Genomic DNA, 21,430 nt, shown 5'->3' on the forward strand with positions numbered 1-21,430 from the left:
TAAACTCTTTTCCTGCTTACCAAAGTAATATATGTTTGTTATGAAACAACTTCCTAGCATAGGGAAGTGAAATCCTTCCTGCTACTGCTCACCGTCAATCCCTGTGAAATCATCAGCCAGGAACACTGAAAATTTGTCGCGGCAGGGAGAAATCCAGCAGGATTCCTCCTACCAGCAGGGGGAGACATGCCGTACTCCAGACGGACGGCGGATTTCTCTTCCGCACGTCGCTTACGTGATCGCCGGCGCTACATACTGCGCCTGCGCACGAGCTGGGGCCTTTTTTCCCCCCGGAGCTGTGCTTGGCCTGTAGGTCTGTGACGAGCCGCGAACGCGGGTCTCTCTGTTCCGCAGGATGGTGAGTGGGTATCCCGATCCTGGGGCTACAGATGGACGGGGGTTCTTTCTCCTAACCTTAACGCTAACCTACGGCCGATCTTGCGTGGCGCAGGGGTCGGATGGCATTAGATTGCCAGCTTTGCCCAGGTCGGGCTGCAGCTCCCAACGTGGCCTTAATGGCTGCCACCGGGCGCGCAAACTTGGTGGGAAGGGGATTGACGAAGAAGAGCAGGACCTGGGGCGGCGGGCTGTGGAGGGTGGTGAGTTCAGTAGACAAGCACGGAGATAGTGCCGGCTCGTCCAAGGGAGCCCCGGCAGGCGAGGTTGCATTTGTCAGTCTCAAAGCTCGGTGGGGCATACCTGATTGGAGACAGGCTGCGACTTCTTGGACCCAGCCCCACCCCTGACTGTTTGGTGGGTTTTCCGGGAGAGCGTTGGGTCCGGCGGGTGTTTTCAGAAAGCCGGTGTCGTTGGTCTGAAGAAGTTGCCTTTAAGCCAAAACCGTCAGTAGAGCTTGGAGGCTGCGGCGTCTGTGAGCCCTGAAAGGAAGCTCCTTTGGCTTGGTATGCGCTTTCTGCCTCTTTATAGACTGTCTCTGGTACCAGTTTTTAATGATTCTTGGAGCGAGTGTTGCTAAGTTGGTGGGAGACAGTCCTGTTTTAATTGGGAGTAATTGCTGAATATGATCTAGCAAGTTCAGTTTTGTGGTATAATTTAGACTTTTGAAAATCGTCCGTGTATGTAAAGTGATGGAAAATAGGAGTTTAGGTTCTCGAAATGGGATAGTGTTCAGAACAGATGAACGTTTGTCAAGATTGACTGCTGTCTGGAGCAGGGCTTTGCAAAAGTTTGGCACAAGAATCAGTGTTGGTCCGCCAAGGAAGAGGTAGAAAAGTTGAGAGTAAGCATTAAAAAATTTAAAAACAGTGACAGTTTTATATCTGATGAATATAAGAAATCGCATTGTGTTTTGTATGTTTGCTTTTTTATTTCATTTTTCCCCCAATGATTCATCTTTATTTTGTTATATACAAAACTGTCTTGATGGAAAGGAGAAGAAATAGTGATCTTTGACCCCAGATGGTTTGAGAAACACTGGACTCTACATAAGTGACAGTTGTCTAGATTCACTTTTGAAGTTCAAATGTTGTTTTGTTACAATTTCAGATGTCAAAAAGTATAAGCTAAAACAATTACCATTGTTTTAATAATTCTTTTTTCCTTTTTAAGGGGTTTGTTAAAGTTGTCAAGAATAAGGCCTACTTCAAGAGATACCAAGTGAAATTCAGAAGACGACGAGGTATGGTCAGGTTTCCGTGTTCATAGTGAAAAAAATCTTTGCAGTGGTGTAGACTTTCTTAAACTATTTTTTTTTTTTTCTTTTAGAGGGTAAAACTGATTACTATGCCCGAAAACGTTTGGTAATCCAGGATAAAAATAAGTACAACACACCCAAATACAGGATGATAGTTCGTGTAACCAACAGAGATATCATTTGTCAGGTAAGTTGCATTCTAGACTCAAGCAATGATGGTAAACCTACCTCCCCATAATTTACTGTGCTAGAGAAATTGTACTTGGAAAACAAAAACATGTATGGGTTAGAAGGGCCATCAAGTGTAATGCCTGAGACTCCAAAAATATTAAGTGAGTAGTTCTTTCCCTTTTTGTAGGTCTTAAATTGGAGCCTGGAAATTGGTGCTTAAAAAAATATTCTGACTGAAAGCCTCGTTTATCAATCCGGGCCCAGTTGAATCCCATTTATTTTCTAATTGGGGGGGCAAAGAAGGTTATGGTTCTACCTTATTTTACAGGGGTGGGTGAGGTGGAGGATAATTTAGAGAGCAAGTAGAAGGTTCTTGCTCACAAAAATTCCAGTAGAACGATAGAATTTGCCGTGGACTATAAGTCCTGCCTTTTGCTATATGGTCTTACATACCACATATTCACTATTTAAGGGGTGGGTAGTTGTGAAGGTTAAATTAGGCTTTTAAGATTGTTCTTATTCTTGCTTTTTGTTTGAAGTAAGTTCTAATTGTTATGTATGAAGGTGTCTCCCTCTTAAATTGTTCCAAAAAAGTGGCAGTTTGCTCCTAGAAGACAATTTTATGAGCTTTTAACAACTAGGGAAAATTTTTATACTTGAAATTTGCTGGGCCTTTGTAGGAGGCAGACACCCCTGTTTTCTGGGCAAAATCTTCCTCCATGCCTGAGTTCACATAACTAAACACTGAGTGTCCAAAACGTTATTGGACTTAAATATGCTTAATTCAAAAGATTTTTGAAATAATTGGGGATTCCTTTGACTTTTCAAAATGCCTCTTTAATTCAGCAGCTAACCTGCTAAGTCTTCTGTATTTAGAAGTAAGGAAGTATAGTATTTATCCCAAAGGCATTTTAGTATTCAGTGTCCATATGATAATTTTAGTCTTACATATTGTGACATTAGACAAACATATTTACAGAGTCATAAATCTACCTGTTATAATTGACCAAGCCATATGTAGTTGGATGTGAGTGGGTTTAACAAAGACAAATTTTAAGTGCCGTGGATCTATGTCCGGCTTTTTTTCTTTTTCCTTCAAGTCCTTGGAACAAGAAGGTACTTAAACAGTGAAAGCAGATTACTAACCTTTTTTTTCCTCTTACAGATTGCTTATGCCCGTATAGAAGGAGATATGATAGTTTGTGCAGCTTATGCTCATGAACTTCCAAAGTACGGTGTGAAGGTTGGCCTGACAAATTATGCTGCAGCATATTGTACTGGCCTGCTGCTGGCCCGCAGGGTATGTACAGGACTATTTTAACTGATGTTTTTTGGAATTAGATCATTGTTTGGAATTTTCTGTAAGGTAAATGTTCACACATGGATAAAATACCCTCAGCTGTGAGGTCAAGAGAGTGCTTGTTGTTACCGTGTAGCTTATAAGGGCATCATTGGCAAAGATGATTTTATAAAAACAAGGTTTGATCGAAACACCATACATTTTCTGACAGATTTGGGAAGCAGTTTTCCTGTTTTTCTGTCCTGTTTGTTGGATGTATTTAGACCAATAGAATTTTCTGCATTGGTGGATATCTTTAATCTGTGCTGTTGATATGGTAACCAGTAACACGTGGCTTTTGAGCACTTGAAATGTATCTAGTACTACTGATGAACTGAATTTTTAATTTACATTTTAATAGCCACTTGTGGCTAGTTAGTGGCTGCCTTGTTGGGCAGATCTACTCAGAAGTGTAGATCTGATTGTAAGCATACATAAATACACAGACTCTGCTCCATATCTTAAGAATCTATAGTTTAGTAGGATGTCCAAGTGATTTATGTGTATGTTAAATTTTGAGAAGCAGTTTCTTGTGGGACGGGGCAGGCATTGTGGAAGATTCATTTTTGTTTTAATCATCTCTGCCTCTGGGTGGCAGTATTTCCTGTCATGCAGAAAAGATGAAAATGATTTTGCATTTTGTTTCCTAAGTTACTGACATTGTTTTGCAGTGGGATTGTTAAGCATGCATCATTGTCGGGGACCCACATCTTCATTGGTTATAAATATGTTTGGGCGTGGGGAACATTGTCATTAACTACGAGAGCAGCTTGATGCAGAGTAGGATAAAGGGATAAATGAATTGGAAAATTTTTGTCAGGTCATTAAAGTTGTGACTTGAGATATTGTTTGAATATATTCAGACAGGTATTTAGACTGGTTTTTTTTGTTAATAGCTTCTCAATAGATTTGGCATGGACAAAATCTATGAAGGCCAAGTGGAGGTGACCGGAGATGAATACAATGTGGAAAGCATTGATGGTCAACCTGGTGCCTTTACCTGCTATTTGGATGCAGGGCTTGCAAGAACTACTACTGGAAATAAAGTTTTTGGGGCCCTGAAGGGAGCTGTGGATGGAGGCTTGTCTATTCCTCACAGGTAATATAGTATTCAAGGCCTCGTTGCCTGAACTCCATATTTCACTGTTTCAAACTCAGACTGTGGAGATTACTGAATCAGTTAAAGTAATAGTAGCTATCATTGAGTGCCTGCTGTATGCTAGGTACTTTCAAAAGGAACCTGGCAGGGCTGGAAGGAATTGATAACATTTTTATATGTGAAGAGACTGGGGTTGAGTGGTCAAAATGGTTTATCCAAGATTTTGGAGCCAAGAAGTAGAAGAGCCGGGGTTGAAACCACTACCTTTCGTTTGTGACTTAAGTTTTGGTTAGAAATAAGAGCTTGATTTCATCACGGCCCACCCACCCCCATTCCCTTCCAGTGCATTTTTTTTCCATTCAGAAAGAAAATTACTGAGTTATGGGAAAATGTCTCAAGGAAAAAAGTTTCATGAAAAAGGCTTATGACAGATTTCTAAACTTTTAACTGGATATAAGATTGTAGGCCATTCTTAGAAGCTAATTAAGTTGTTTTAATTGGGATGTTCCTTTGGATTAATGATATCTGTTGTTGAGTAGAAACATCTTTAAATGATTTATTAGCTTTTTAGGAATGTTTTAGTGGTTGGTGATTTAACATCCAAGAGTTGTGTGTGTATATATATATGAAATGTAACGTAACTAGAACTTAATTTTATAATGTTGGGGAGGAAGGGTTGTAGATCTGCAATTCTGTTTCAAGGCAGCTATGTAATCTTGAGTGACTCACTTAACTCCCATGTACCCTGAAGCACCACTATGAAATTCTAGGATCGGGGTGGGGGCAGTTTTAAAACTTTGCTATGATGATAAGGAGGACTAACTTTATAGTGGTGAAAAGACTTGGTTTATTTAATGGTTTTTAAAAGTGTTCGTGGCATGATTTTCCATCCTGGAATTCAGAAATTAGCTGCTGAATGATGATATCCCACTAACTGAGCAGTCAACAGTTGGTCCTTTGGTTGCACATGATGCAATTTAATTGTTTCAAGACGGGACTGAAGGCAGCTACAGAAATGAATTCCTGCTAGTGAAGTGATGTAAATCAGTGTATACTAAAATATGAAAAACTTTCTTTTAGTACCAAACGATTCCCTGGCTATGATTCAGAAAGCAAGGAATTCAATGCAGAAGTACATCGGAAGCACATCATGGGTCAGAACGTTGCAGATTACATGCGTTACCTAATGGAAGAAGATGAAGACGCTTATAAGAAACAGTTCTCTCAATACATAAAGAACAACGTAACTCCAGACATGGTAAAATTTTTAACTAAATATGCCTGTGGTTAATTATAGAACTAGGTTTACTATTTGTTTTTAGTGGGTACATTATATGGCTTCATTTCAGGTTAACAGTTAAAAGTTGAATATGGGCATGTTCATAGGTATAGACAGACTCAAATAAGCTGTCCTTGGCCTAAAATGAAATGACATGAAATTGGGATGTTGGATCTAGGGCAGGTTATAAACTAGGATAAGGAAGGTAGCATGAGTTAGTCTTGACAACATGCTTTTAGGAATCTTTAGAAGACAAAGGATGGCAGGTTTCAAGCATCTAAATTTAAAGCCTTCGGTAGCTTTTATGTATTTGGCTGTTCTGTATAGATTTCATTTCTGTGGTCATAGTTAATCTGTGTCTGTTATGAAGTGCTAGTTACTACACTTCATTTTGAGGCCATGCGGAAGAAAGGTTCTTTCATAGCAAGTACGTGTGTTTTGGACTTTCTGGATGTCTTAGGCATGCACACAGAAAGGGATATCTACAGATTCTATTACTAGTCCTGCATGATGCTGAAGAAGTGAACCATGTTTGCTAAAGTGAGTTTAATGTTGGAGAATTTATCACCCTTAAAGTCGAGTTTTCCAGGGCTTTCTGTCAACACATTGGAGTGACTGAAGATGATAATACCAGTTTTGAAATTGTAATGAAAGCATAGAATACAAATCACACTGTTATAAAACTATTACAAATACAGAATTATATACAGATGAATGGGTTACATATTAAGTGTTAGGGAGTAATTGTTAGATTTTTTTTCTGTTAGTGCAGTTATATTTGGTTATGAAAATTATTTTTAAGATAGTGTTTTAATTGGGGAAAGACTACTTTGTTATTTGTATGCTCAGTATATAGGCTAGGGCTGGTGGATAAACACATAGTTTGAGTTTTGAGCTAGGAAAAGTGATTTTAGTAATGTAGATAGGTGCATGTTTTTGAAGTCATCAGATGGATTTTAAGTACAGTGGAAAGCAGTAATAAAGTGCTAAGAGAGGTAAATTAACTTTCAAACGTGATTTAGGTAGTTGAGGTCTTGTGCAGTGAAAAATTTCGCATTATTTTCCTTTGCTGATTAAATAATTAAGCTTTACACAAATGCATGTAGTAATTGAATTTTCTCCACTTTGAATTTAAGAGACCTGGATTACGTTATTCGTTTTAGGGGTCTGTAATTTTTACTAGATTTTGGTAATGAACACTCAGGCATTTTACAGCTGTTCTTCATGACTTGATCTTGCACAGGATCAAGTCATTTATAGTTGACCCTGATAATGTGGAAGGAGGGGTGGAGTAAAGGGTGCCAACCCATGCCATCCCTCAAAGCAGTCAAAAATCCACTTCTCCCAAACTAACTATAATCGTCCCTCAATATCTGCAGGGATAAGGAGGCCTGCTGTATATTTCTTGAAAAAAAATCAGTGTATAAATGAATCTGTGAATCTTTTTTAAGGTTAGACTGTATTTGTAGGTGGTAATTGAAACAATTCAGAGTTGCAACATTATTTTTTGATGAGTTTTAGAACAAAATTCTCACCAAGATGTCCAACTGGATAAGCTTTGAGGGTATGCTAGAGAAATTTGCACCTCCTTTTGGTTCCACAGAGGCTTAATATTGTTGCCAAGATACGAGTAACTCGTGGTGTAATAGTAGTAGTAGTAGTACAAGATATAAGAGGTCCCTGGTATGCAGTACTGAGATAGCTATGAAAGACCTTTCAGATACCAATGGAAAATGTAAATCTGGAGAATGTGGGGAAGACAAATTAATTTGGCAATTACTTCTTGACCTCTTAAACACTTGTCATCTTAACATCTTAAAGCTTTGTTTTGGTGTGTATCCTTACTTGAATGAATTTAGGTTAGATAGTATTTTAAATGACTATAAAATATGTTTCTACAGAAATCAGTTTGCTTCAAACTTGAGTGACTTAAATATAGCCAAAGTCCTCAGAAATGCATGAAAAAAAATTTTGAGGAAGATTGAGTTTTGTGAATGTCAACTCATATTGCCTATCGTAAAAATTGGGAATTTCTTAGGAAAAGAAATTTAGAAATATATATTTAGAAGTTTAAGCAGATACCACCACTGATCTAGTTTAGTGCCTTTTGAGAATTTGGCTAGAAGGACAAAATAGGTTTAAGTAGTAGATTATAATACACTGTATTATTGTTTAGGGGATATGAAATGAAACCAAGTACTGTTTGCTTTGCTTTGTTTCAGATGGAGGAGATGTATAAGAAAGCTCATGCTGCTATACGAGAGAATCCAGTCTATGAGAAGAAGCCTAAGAAGGAAGTTAAAAAGAAGAGGTATACATCTTACTGTTGTCTTAGAGGTTGGGAGGGAGGGGTTCCCTGCCTTGTTTCATCTCACTCAGACTGGGTGAAGTTGGGCAAACTCGATCACTAACTCTGCATGATGTTGCAGAAGTGAAGGGAACCAGGTTTGCTAAAGTAATTGTGGTGGTAGAATTGTATAAGCCTCAGAAGCTACTGAGGTGGCCCATTCTATCCTAGTACAATTTCTTCTAATACTTAATGATTCTAAGCATTGTATTAACATGTTTGATTTTGGGCCCCATATGGTAATAGAACAGTATTACAAAAAGTCAGGGTTTGGGAAAGTTAGCTTTAAATTATAAATAAATACACATATTGGAATTTGGATTGCTTGACCTCCATCTTGTTACAAAAGTCTATCTTTTTCAATCGAAGTTAAATGTTCTCTATCTTCCTTAGCTGCAGTTTTTAAAAATAACAGTCCTGTCTCTTTGTTTTATAGGTGGAACCGTCCCAAAATGTCTCTTGCCCAGAAGAAAGATCGGGTAGCTCAGAAGAAGGCAAGCTTCCTCAGAGCTCAGGAACGGGCTGCTGAGAGCTAATAAACCAAACTGAAATTTTCTATTAAGATTTTTCATATAAAGATAGTAATAAACTTATTGAATCTGCATCTATTTGTGTTAAGACCTTGTTAATTTGTAGGAAATACCTTGAAATTGACAGTACTTTTCTTCAAGAAACAAGATTAGCTTTTTCCAGAAAAAGTTGTCTTACATATTGACCAATTGGGCTGTTCTCCCTGACAAGAGTTATCCTTCAAATTGTATGATGTGCTCTCCCAAAAAGTCTAGCAAGCAACAGACCAACCTTTCACTAGGAAATGTTTCTATCATTTCTTTTAACCAGATGTTTGGTGGGAAGAAAAGATACCTTCAAAGTATATAATTTTAGAGAAAAAATCTGGCACTAATCCATGACTGATTTTTGAGAGAAAGTTAAGAGGTGTTTCATATTAATGGAGATGTTGAAAGGTCTGAATAAACATAAAAGAATTGCAAATAACTCATACCAAATTTACATGAGAAAATACTAGATGGATAAATTTACATGCCTCTTAACAAAATATATTGTTTGAAAATGGAAAATTATTACTAAAAAAGTCTTATGGTATCAGAGTCCTGCTCTTAATGTCCTACTTGCCCATAACACAAATTCAAGATCTGGATCTGGATTGGGTCTGTGGTCTTAAGATGTTAGTTTTGAAGGTCTCGGCTGGTTAAATAAGATGGATAGACCATTTGAATCTAAGATGATAAAAGTTAATCCATTTTCAGCCTCTAACATTGGCAGTTACATGTTGCCAAATAAAACACTTCCTGAGGGGTTCTGGATTTTTAAGAGGCTTGGTAAGAGCCACTCAAAACATTGAGGCCACATTACATTTGATGTCATTTTAAATGAGTTAAAGTGTTTTCAAGCCTATAACACAACAAACCATACTATTAACCAACATTTGTTTATAAAGGAGTAATTTTAATTTACCTGCTTTGCAGTCTTAATTTCTGTTAATGTGCAAACTTTACCATGCTAAGACGTTAGTAAATTTATGTATAAATTTTCTTTTAAACAGCAGCTTCAATGCAAACACAATGTGTCCAGCAATGGTATTTTGGCTAACAAATCTACAGAATACTTTCACTGTTGATGTTTATGGAATGAGGCTTTTCACAGCATTATTTTAAGTCAGTCAAAATAGTTAACAGTGAATCTACTGGGAAATGTACCAGGGCTTCCAAAAAAGCAAAAAAAAACAGGAATGAAATCTTTTTGAATGTTGATCCTATGCCTCCTGCCATTACTTCAGCATTTGACATGTATTTTATGATGGCTTCTTAGGACCAGGGGAAAGGAGGTTTGTGTAACTGTCAGGGATCTGAATCAGAAGCCAAAATTTTTCTTTTTAAGTGGTAGATTTTCTACCATGGTCACAATGTCCAAATGAACTAAGAGTCATTTGTGTAGGAAATTTTCTTCCACAGTAATGTTTTTAGGTTATTTAGTATCAAAGAATGTTCCATTTCCATTTGATTTGCTGTGACTTTGAGAGCAATACAAGAATAAAGTTGCTTTTCTAATTCTTCACGAATTTCACTTGGAGCACCGCGAAGTAGATAGTCTTTGAGTAACTGACAGGCTTTTGCCAAATTTGGTTGTATCACTTCTGAAGTACACTTCATCGTACTCTGGTCACAGCTAGTTCGACAATCTGTGCCATAGACACAGTCCAGATCAGTCTCACAGTGACGATCCTTTATAAGTTCTTTCAGGTTTGTCTCTGGCACAATTTTTCTCATGTCTACCATTTTCAAATCATATTTATCGTTATAGCCTAGGTTTTTGGCACTAGTATCGCACATGAGGAAGTTTCCATAGGGTCCGTGGAAAACATCTTCCACAAATTCTAGGAGTCCTATGGCTATTTTAGCCTTTCTGGGCCATGATGGTGTGAACAACTGATCCATGCTTCTTCTGAACCCAGATGGAATAAAAAGTTCAATGACCCATGGAAGGCTTATTCCATAAAGAGAGGTATATTCAACACTTTCCATTACATAGAGATCACCACAGAATCCCATTAATTTGGGAGTATGTTCTTTATCTTGAAGAATCACCATAAGAAGAAACTCATTTAATTGAAGAAGTGCCCATGCTGACTTTGCTTCTCCCAAGGAAACCTGGCCATCTTTGTCTCCATCGGCCACTGTCAAGATGAGATTAACCAGTTCAGAGAGGTTTCCTTGATCACCCAATTTCGCCTGTAAAGATAAGAATTTAGCTAATTATACAGAAAGAATGAAAATACCTCATGTTAACATACTAATAACTTCCTTTACTACCATGCTAATAATGTTGCCACTGAATATAATGCTAAATGAGTCAAAACTGTTTTATGTAATTGCAGTAAAACTCACTTGGCAAGTATATCCGTCTTAAGAAATGGCCACCTTAAGTCCTGTAACCCCCTTATACTAGATAAAATACAGTTAACTGAGATGCTAATTCTTCGTCTTATTCATACGTTTACTTGCAAAGTTGCAATCTAATGTGCTCATATCCAAAGTTATAAGGAGGGTCAACTGAAAATTATTTTCTATTTTGTAGTTATCACATTAACAATTATTTTGTTGAAGTTGTATTGTTGCAATGATGAAAGCTAAAAAATGTTTCCCTGTGAAGCTTCTCTGGAAGAAAATAGTCCGAAAATAAAAACTGTCCAAAGCAAAGAAAGATGAGTGAAAAGAGCAATAAAAATGGAAAAAAAAAAAAAAAAGATTCTTTCCAATTCTTTCCAAAAGGTGATTATTTTCATCTTTTAATATTTCCATTTAATTTTTAAATATTTCTTTAAATTAAAAATAATTTGCAAGCAGGATGCACTAATTTTATTTCACCTTTAAAAAAAAATGTATCAGTTATGTCAAACTACAGAATGAAGTCCCTCTCATAACATTTTTAGTGATTAAATATCTCTACACATTTTTCTCTGAATTATTGCCTCAAGATGGAGTCCCTGATACAGGTCAAAAAATAGCAACATTTTTGTGGTTTAGGATGAGGTCCTGACAAGTCTTCCAGAAGAGTACTGCTTCACACTACTAACGTGGATGGGAATACTTACTTTAAAGAGACCGTAGACCATTTCCTTGAATTTCTGTACAGTAGTTCCCCTAGTCGGTTTATCAAATAGCACTATTTCTTTTCTTGGTTCCAATTCTGTTCCAAAATCAAGATGAAGTGCTTGTTCCATTTGACATTTCACAACCCCTGGTAGATTATCCCAAATCCCTAAATACATCTATGAAAAAGAACAGCAAGTTATGCTTTAAGCTGAGTAGACAAATCTACCACCTTATTTTTAGTGTCCTCCTCTAAAAGAACACAAGCAACAAAACATTTGAGATTGACTGACTGATATGCAATTTTGAAATAATACTCCAAAACTTTTTTCCTTTTTAAGTTATAAAAGTAATGTATTCCTAAATATTTATTTTTTGACCATGACTGTCAATTTTATTTTGTACACTGTTGTAAAATATCAAAAACATAAAATTTACCATCTTAACCATTCAGTGGTATTGCATTGATGAAACTGTGCTACCATCACTACTGTCCTTCAGAAGTCTTCATCTTGTAAAACTGAAACTCTATACTCATTAAACAATAACTGTTACCCCTTTCTCCCCAGCCCCTGGCATAACCATTCTACTTTGTCTTTATGATCTTGCCTACTCACTCTAAGTAACTCATAAATGGAATCATACAGAATTTGTCTTTTTGTGACTGGCTTATTTCATTTAGCATTATGTCCTCAAGGTTCATCCATATTGTGGCAGGTGTCAGAATTTCCTTCCTTTTTAAAGTTGACTAGTTTTCCATTATAGATATAATACCACATTTTGCATTCCCATTCATCAGCCAATAGACACTTGGGTTGCTTCCATGTTTTAGCTATTGTGAATAATGTTGACATGGACATGGGTGTAAAAATATCTCTTCTGAGACCCTGCTTTCAATTCTTTTAGGTATATACCCAGGAGTGGAATTGCTGGATTATAAGGCTTTTTTTTTTTTTTGAGGAGCTGCCATACTGTTTTTTTGTAGTGGCTATACCATTTTATATTCCCACCAAATAGTGCACAACGGTTCCTATTTCTCTACCTCCTCACCACACTTATTTTGTTTTGTTGTTTTTTGTTTTTTTTTAAATAATAGCCATCCTAATGGGTAGGAGATGGCATCTCACTGTGGTTTTAATTTGCATTTCCCTAATGATCAGTGATGCTGAACATCTTTTCATGTACTTATTGACCATTTGTACATCTTTTTGGAGAATTGTCTATCCGTGTCCTTTGCCCATTTTTGAACCCAGCTGTTTGATTTTTGTTGCTGCATTTTAGGAGTTCTCTATACATTCTGGATATTAATTAATCCCTTACCATATATATCATTTGCAAATATTCTCATTCTTCGGTTTGTGATTTTATTCTATTGATATTGTCTTTTGATGCATAAAATTTTTTAATTTTCATGAAGTCCAATTTCTCTATTTTTTCTTTTGTTGACTGTGCCTTTGGTACCATATTCAAGAAATCATTGCCAATCCAATATCATGATTGAAGCTTTTACCCTATGTTTTCACCTAAGAGTTTTATAGTTTTAGCCCTTACATTTAGACCTTTGATCCATTTTGACTTAAATTTTGCATATGGTGTGAGGTAAGAGTCCAACTTCATTCTTTTGCATACAAATATCCAGTTTTTCCAGCACCATTTATTGAAAAGGCAATCCTTTTCCTATTAAATAGTCTTAGCACCCTTATTTAAAATCATTTGACCATATAAGTGAGGGCTTATTTCTGAGCTATTTTATTTCATTGGTTTATATGTCTACCTTTATTCCAGTACCACACTGTTTTGATTACTGTAGCTTTATAGTATGACTTGAAATCAAGAAGTGCAAATCCTCAAGCTTTGTGCTTCTTTTTCCAACATGATTTTGGCTATTCAGGGTCCACTGAGATTCCATATAAATTTTACGATGCGTTTTTCTATTTCCGCAAAAATTGTCATTTGGATTTTGACAGGAATCTCACTGAATCTGTAGATCACTTTGGGTAATAACATCTTAACGATATTAAGTATCCCAATCTATGAACATAGAACATGTTCCATTTGTTTATGCCTTTAATTTCTTTCAGCAATGTTTTGAAGTTTTCATTGTACAAGTCTCCCTGGTTAAGTTAATTCCTAAATATTCTTTTTGTTGCTTTTGTACATGTAATAGTTTTCTTAATTTCCTTTTTGGATTGTTCATTGTTAGTGTATAGAAATATAATTAATTTTTGTTTGTTGACTTTGTTTCCTACTACTTTGCTAAATTTGCCTGTTAGCTCTATTTTGTGTGTAGAATCATTAGGTTTTTCTATATTAGATCATATTGTCTGTCGACAAGATAATTTTACTAATTCCTTTCCAATTGGATGCATTTAATTTTTTTTCTTGTCTAACTGATCGGGCTAGAACTTTGTTGAACAGAAGTGGCGAAACTGGGCATCCTTGCCTTGTTCCTTATCTTAGAGGAAAAGCTTTCCATGTTTCATCATGTTAGTTATGGGTTTTTCATATGTGGGTTTTGTTATGTTGCGGTAGTAGCTTTCTATTCCTGGTTTGTTCAGTGCTTTTATCATGAAAATGTACTGAATTTTGTTAAATACTTGCTCTACATCAATTGAGAAGATCCCTTTTCCCTTCATCTGGTAATGTGGTGTATTACACTGATCAATTTTCTTATGTTGAACCATCCTTGCATTCCAGTAATAAATCTCATGTGGTCGTGGTATATGAGCCTTTTAATATGCGACTGATTTTGGTTTGTTAGTATTTTGTTGAGGACTTTTGCATAAATGTTCATAAGATATATTGTTTTGTAGTTTTCTTGTAGTGTCTTTATCTGGTATTGGTATCAGGGTAATGCTGGCCTTATAGTATAAGTCAGGAAGTATTCTCTCCTCTTCAATTTTTTGAAAAAGGTTGAAATGAACTGGTGTTAGTTCTTTAAATGTTTGATAGAATTCATCAGTGAAGCCAATAGGTCCAGGGCTCATCTTGTTGGGAGACTTTTGATTACTGATTCACTCTCCTTACTAGTTACATATAGATCTATTCAGATTTTCTATATCTTGGAAGGTTTTGTATTTATAGAAATTTGCCTGTTTCATCTAAGTTATGCAATTTGTTGGTGTACAACTGTTCATTGTACTCTTATATAATCCTTTTTATTTTTGTAGAATCGGTACTAATGTCTCCACTTTATTTCTGATTTTAGTAATTTGAGTCTTCTTCTTAGTTCATCTAGCTAAAGGTTGGTCAATTTTGTTGATATTTTCAAAGAACCAATTTTTGGTTTCATTGATTTTCTCCATTGTTTTTGTAGTCTCTTTCCTTTATCTCTGTTGTAATCTGTATTATTTCCTTCCTTCTGCTGGCTTTGAGTTTAGTTTGTTCTTTTCTAGTTCCTTAAATTGTAAAGTTAGGCTGTTTATCTGAGGCCTCTCTTTTTTCTTAATGTAAGCATTTATAGCTATAAATATAATTTTTAAAAAGTCAAATTACACAGAAGGATGAAAGGCAAAGTTCATCTATATCCATCTCCCTAACCCCAAACCCCAAATTTAGTCATTATTAACTATCTAGCTATTTATCAAACTAATATTATGTGGTGTTTATTATGTGCTCTGGTCTACTAATTTATTTTATTATTTTACTCTTTATATCAATCCTATGAAGTAGATACTGTTATTATCCTCATTTTACTGATGGGAAACTGAAGGAAAGAGAAGTGAAAGTAACACTATAGTGTTACTTAGTATGCTAAAGGTAACACAATAGTGGCAAAGCCAGCATTTGAGCCCAGGCAGTCTACTCTTGCTTATATATAAAAAATAAATAAGATTATTATATTAATCCAAACAAAGCAGATTATATCACTCCCCTGCTTCAAACCCTCTAATTTAATTAGTATAAAATCCAGTCTTTTTCATTACCTGTTAGGCTTCATATGAGCTGGCCTGGCCTACTTCTCCAATCTGATCTTGTCCCACTTACTTCCTGAGTATATCTCAGCTACACTGGTCTTTCTTCTGTTCCTTAAACCTATCAGTCCTATCACTGTTTCATGACATGCTTCATCTGCTGTTGGTTCTCAAAGATCTTCATAGACCCAGCTCCTTCGCGTCATTCAAGTCTCAGATCAGATGTGATCAGATGATCACCTTAGATAGGCCTTCCCTAACCACTCTCTCTCTAACTCATGACCCCATTTTATTTTCTTCACAGCCTTTAGCACTGTCTGAACATGGTCTTACTTATTAATTTATTGACTTATTATTTGTCTTCTTTCACCTGAAACATAAGGCACAAGAGACCAGAGACTTTATCTGTCTTGTGCCTCATGGTCTCTCCCAATGCCCTAAACAGTACCTGGTATGTAGTAGATATTCAAATGTTGGACTTTGTTTCAGAAATTCTTTTAAATATGGTTAGTATCCAACTTAGAATTTGTTTTTAATTTCTATAATTGTAAGAGTAATGTATATTTATACTGGAAATTGAGAAATAATACAAAGAAAAAAGATGAACTTAAAAATCATGCAATATTCCACTGTCCAAGGATAACCAATGCTGATGTTTGTTACATTTTCTTCTAGCCCAATAGTATTCCATTGTTTTAATTTATATTTCTTTGATATAAGGGAGGTAGAACATTTTTTCCATTATGTTTATCAGCTATTTACAGTTCTTTGTGATTTAGCTCATCTGCCCTTTGCCCATGGCTGCAGTTCAATTCTTAATGCAGATATGAGCTCAAATGTTATGTTAGAAAGGCCTTCCCTGATCAACTCCTCTAAAGCACATCTTTACCATCCCCACCCCCTGAGTTCTCCATCAATTTGCCCTGTGTATATCCTATTAAAACACACCACATTCTGTAATTACCTTGCTTATGTATCTATCTATCAACTGTTTATATTCCCCACCCCTCTGGGATAATGTAAGAACCATAGGGAAGTAATTTTATCTATCTTAATCACCATTGGATCCCTAGTAGCTAAAATATTGTCTGGAATGTACTGGGAATAAGGGATTAATAAACATCTGTGGGATGAGTGAATCAAAGCATACAAAATTAAAGTATATAAAATGTCTTAAAGCTCTGGTTCAATAATTCTAATAATGCTTTAATTTAAAGTAAAATTGGAGTGCACCATCAACCTGGAATGTTTATTCATAATGTCCATACCTGATTGTTGGGCTTGGTAGATAAGCATTTTCCAAAGTAAAGAGTTTCTGTAACACAAAGGCTATTACATGCAGGCCCATCAATAACTCCAGTCTTGTACTTGTCACACTAAAAACCGGGAAATAAAAAAGTAGTTAACAGAAAAATGTTCACAAGCACAAACATAATAAAGACACCATAAAGATATACCTACCTCTTTCAGAGAAGGTTCTATGATGAAAATAACTTAGGCTTTGGATTTGGACAGACTTAGACTTGAATCCAAGCTTGGTTCCTTAACTATCTATATGATGAGATATCTTATTGTGACTACAGTGTACCTAGAATTTTGAAACTATTTTTCCCACTTACCATGGTCTGAGGTGGTATGGTACCTACTCTCACCAAGAATAAAGACACTGTATTTTTAAAAATGGCTCTGGTTCTAAAATAAATTTAAAAATAAAGTTTAAATTACCGAAATGTTTTTAAATAACAAAACAAACATACCTCTGTCATCTTACATCCTTGAGATCACCCAAAAACAAGAAAGAAAATTAAATCTTATCTTTGATAAAATAAGGTACCAATGTAACCCTAAGGCATAATAAATGAGTATGGCCTGCCAAATTCAGTGAAAACTACACCAGATTCCGAAAATATACTGAGATTAAATACCGCTATGACCTCAATTCTCAAACAAAGTTGGCAGAACACTGAATAGGTGGTATGCCTGAAGAGAACTACCATCACCCTATTTTGCAACGAAGATTTAAGGGGGACAAGCTGTGGAAACTTCCAAGACTCTATTTGGCATCATGAACAGCAGGGCAAGGCAGTGCTGAATGATAAAATCCTTAAAAATGTTATCTATATTGGAGGCAGTCTGTTAATGAAATGGGGGTTGAAAGCGACTATACTGTGAGCAACTCTAGTTGCTAGGGAGATATAAAGACAAAACCAACTGTGTGAGTGTCTCTCTGTCTCATCTTTTTTTCTCTATTTTGCACACACAACACACAGATACACACACTCTGGGCATAGCAGCTTCGCTATAAGCTCAGTTCACTGACCCAGTTGTTTCCTACAAATACTTGTGAATAAACAAAGCAAAACAAAACAAAACAAAAACGAAAAAACCAAGCATAAGATCTGTACAACAAATCTATAAGAAAAAGGAGGAAAGAAATAGAAAAAGCAAATGTTAGATAAATAAATTTTCCAGAAAAATGTTACCATGAAGCAGACCAAACATATTGCTATGAATTCAAAGGTCTTAATTAAATGGTTTAAAACAAGTCTTCAAAGCAGAAGACATGATGACATGAAACAGAAGAAAATGTAAAATAAGTTAGCAGAACTCAGAGAGAAAAGAAAAGAAAAAATCCTAGAAATTAAAGCTACATTATAAATGGGGGAAATGGGGGCGGACAAAGATAACACAGACTTATAAAGGCTAAGTTGAGAAAAGTGAGCAAAGTGAAATAGAAATTTAAAAAGAACTAAAAAGAATTTGAGATATAATTATAAATATAGGAGTTAAAAGGTATCCAGTATGTCCATATGAGGGAGAATGAAACAAGTAGCAAAGAAAAAAATATTCAAGATAACTTTATATAAGTGAAAGAACACTTTAATCTACAGACTGAAAGACATAAGAAATGTCCCAAAGAAAAGTGACATAGAATGACCTCTGGGACATATCCCGTTGAATTTTACTGGACTTCAAAAAAATAAATAATCTCTTTAGCATCCAGGCAAAAAGATCAAGACACTTTTAAGGGGAAAGAAATCAAATTGGCCTCGGATTTCTCCGAAGCCACAGTGAATGGTAGGTAACAGTGGTGCAATGCCAGCAAGATGTCTGAGAAAGGATGTGTAACTTGCCTGTCTCCCAATTTCCACATTTGTAAAAAAGAATGTGAATAGTACTTGATTTATAGCATTGTGAGGTATATGGTATAATGAGTATAGAGAATCTGTGATTTAATAAGTGCTCAATAACAGTAGTTATTATTTTACATAGCCAAACATGGAAGCCACTTGAAATGTAGGACTGGGATGAAAACGAGCCTGGGAATCTATTTCATAATAATTGTTAAGTTGATATCTGGTGGTTACTAGATGCTAACTATCTGTCAGGCACTGTTCTAGTGCTATACTTTTATATACATGACAACAACTCTGTTATATCCATAGAACATATTGTTATATCCATTGTAATAATAAGGAAATAAATATCTGTTGAGTAACTTGCTCGAGGTCACACAGTCATAAAATGATAACAAGATTCCAACCTAGGCAGTCTGGTTCCAGAGCTCATACTCTTAAGCATTACTGTATATTGTTTAGAATGTTATTATTAACTATACTAGTAAAATTAATAAAATTAACAAAAACCAAGAAGGGGAAATGTAAGAAGATGGGAGGTGGTATAAGGTTGTTGATTTCCTTATCTTTAATATCCAAGATCAAAATATAACATTTACATCTAATAAACCAAATAATAGAGACAGAAGTATATTCATCTCAGTAGAGATGATCATACACAAATTACAATGCAATAAATATCTTAGTGGCTAAAGATAAATAGAGATGATCACTAGAAAAACTAATAATAATGACTGATAAAAATTAAGTGGAGTAAAGGAGACGGGATGAATGAAAGTACAATAATTTTATCATTGATTGTGGTGGGGAATAAACAGATATAGTCTAAAGAAACAGAGAATGAAGTACATTTTTAAAAGTTATAGTATAGAGTAAACCATTAGAAGAGCTAAAAATAGAATACAAACCTTCCTAATCAGAAGGAACACACATAAAACAAATTAAAGAAATATACACCCCCTAGAGGAAGAGAGAAACCAAATGAATTCTAAAAACAGAAAGTAGGTCATAAAATGTGATACAGAACTAAGTCATATCTATAAATGTCAATGGGATAAGTACACCTATTGCAAGAAAAATATCCTCGAAAAATAGTGTCAAAAAAGTTGAAAATAAAAGATGGCACAGATGTACCAGCCAAATGCAAGGGGAAAAAAATAAGTCGTAATTTTACACCAGATGAGGCTGAATTGGTGGGGGTAGGGGAAGAGTGAAAGCATTAAATAAAGCCAAAAGGATAAAAGGCTCTCTATAATGATAAAACACAAAATCCACAATGAAGACATTGCAGTCATGAATTCTTTATAAGACAAATAAAGTAGCATTAAAATTCATTAAGTGGAATGTATAAGAAATAGAAAAATAAATAGAAAGGCATTAGAAGTAGGAGATCCTAATTTACTTTTCTTAGTTCATGACAGATAAAGAAGTTTACAGAAAAAGGATATAAAAGAACTAAATAACCTGATCTAATTGCCCTGAAAACAGAGAATAGACTTTTCAAATGCCCATGGAACATTTACAAAATTAGGCCCAAACCTTAATACATTCCACTTAGTAGAAATGGCAGAAACAGTATTTTACAATCACAATATAATAAAACTTGAAATTGACAAAAATTTATCCAGAAAATTTTAAATACTCTTTTAACTCCTGAGTCAAAGAGACAGACTTGACATTTTTAGTACCTAGGAAATAAACAACAATAATAACATATTTTAAAATATATATCAGAAACTAAAGCTAAAGATAAATTTGAAGAACTGTTTAAAGAATATAAAGTTGTAATTACATTAATAAACGACAAAGAACAAAAGAAATGAATTCAAAATTCAAGAAATTAGAAAAAAATGAAAAGCAAAAAAAAGGAATTAACCGGTACAAAATAAAAACAAAAGGCTATATTCTCTATGTAGCTGAGAGAATTCCTCTGATCTTCATCTCCCAATCTCTGCTTTAGACCTTCTTGCTATTCTCTGGTTTCTACAATTACCTTCTGTTTGCTCTTTCCCAGAATTCTCCCTGTCAGTCTGGTTCCCTTAGTCTGATAACATCATGCTGCTCACAGATCAGTCTTATCCAGCTCTGGCTCTCTGGATCTTACACCCTATCAGAGGGCCAACATTGGACTTCCTCTTACATGGGCCAGGAACTCAGGATAGTTTCTGGAGCCCTTCATTTTGGTGGCTTAAATTTTTCTGTGATCTCAAGGAAACATCCAAAGCACAGTGGACTCTGGTAAGTACTTAATATTTAAAAGAGGCCAAAGTAGCTCCTCAAAGCTGCCCAGTGGTCCCTCCTACCAACACTACCTACAGTTTGCTGTGAGGATAAGAACCTTGAAAGAGATCCGGACCCCTGCCCATGTGTAGAGTTAAGTGTCAACACCTAGGAGCTGTTGCCCTTCACCTAGCAGAGCAGTTCCTGGGTGAGCCCTTGACCATGCCTGCTTTCTCTTTCAGACCTGGCTGTAACCAAAAATAACACGCTTCATCTTCATAGGAGGAGCAGACTCAAGTTTGGGGTGGGGACACACAGGTCGATGCTCAATACTTTCTTCTCCAGGTCATCTTCTGGGTATTTTTCGGAAATGCAGAGCCATCTGGTTGGTATCTCTGCTTGGAGCAGATGGCTGTCAATTTCATTGGCATGTTTCTTCACTGAGGCAAAGGTGGTGTGAATTCTGAGGGCTTACTCAGGAGCAGGAGTGAAATCTCCTGCAGGGATAGCTTAGGGTTTCTGAGGAATTAAGACTGTGTGAACTACATTTTTTGACCACAAAGAATTAAGAAATCAACAATAAAAATAATGTTAAAATAAACACAGACATGTTTGGAAACTAAAAAGCACATTCCTAACTAATTTGTGGATTAAAGAAG

At 35.7% G+C, this 21,430-nt stretch overlaps 2 protein-coding genes and 2 non-coding genes across 6 annotated transcripts in view; 3 read left to right on the top strand and 1 right to left on the bottom strand.

Annotated features, from left to right (window-relative positions):
* Nucleotides 1–213: 213 nt before the first annotated feature.
* RPL5 (ribosomal protein L5) lies at nucleotides 214–8,493 on the top strand. 2 transcript variants are annotated; one of them, XM_006919413.3, is made up of 8 exons: nucleotides 214–358; nucleotides 1,570–1,639; nucleotides 1,726–1,841; nucleotides 2,991–3,125; nucleotides 4,061–4,263; nucleotides 5,344–5,521; nucleotides 7,765–7,853; nucleotides 8,326–8,493. In XM_006919413.3, exons 1-8 carry the CDS (start codon nucleotides 356–358, stop codon nucleotides 8,423–8,425), a joined length of 894 nt encoding a protein of 297 aa, XP_006919475.1. In that variant the 5' UTR covers nucleotides 214–355; the 3' UTR covers nucleotides 8,426–8,493. The 2 variants fall into 2 exon arrangements, with proteins under 2 accessions (XP_006919475.1, XP_015450689.1); XM_015595203.2 differs by having other exon boundaries at nucleotides 7,768–7,853.
* LOC112486074 lies at nucleotides 5,175–5,271 on the top strand. Its single transcript, XR_003048614.1, has one exon. It is a non-coding gene; the product is annotated as a small nucleolar RNA SNORD21 (small nucleolar RNA).
* LOC112486075 lies at nucleotides 7,935–8,067 on the top strand. Its single transcript, XR_003048615.1, has one exon. It is a non-coding gene; the product is annotated as a small nucleolar RNA SNORA66 (small nucleolar RNA).
* Nucleotides 8,494–9,335: 842 nt separating the features above from the next.
* FAM69A (family with sequence similarity 69 member A) overlaps nucleotides 9,336–21,430 on the bottom strand; it is a 100,061-nt gene continuing 87,966 nt past the window's right edge. For both annotated transcript variants that reach the window (XM_025052047.1, XM_006919414.3), the window contains 3 exons: nucleotides 16,683–16,790; nucleotides 11,503–11,679; nucleotides 9,336–10,639 (listed from right to left, as the gene is read on the bottom strand). In XM_025052047.1, coding sequence (XP_024907815.1) covers nucleotides 9,827–10,639; nucleotides 11,503–11,679; nucleotides 16,683–16,790 — 1,098 coding nt within the window. In that variant the 3' untranslated portion in view covers nucleotides 9,336–9,826. The remainder of the gene's footprint in view (nucleotides 10,640–11,502; nucleotides 11,680–16,682; nucleotides 16,791–21,430) is intronic.

Source organism: Pteropus alecto, unplaced genomic scaffold (genome assembly GCF_000325575.1).
Source record: "Pteropus alecto unplaced genomic scaffold, ASM32557v1 scaffold25, whole genome shotgun sequence".
NCBI lineage: Eukaryota > Metazoa > Chordata > Mammalia > Chiroptera > Pteropodidae > Pteropus > Pteropus alecto.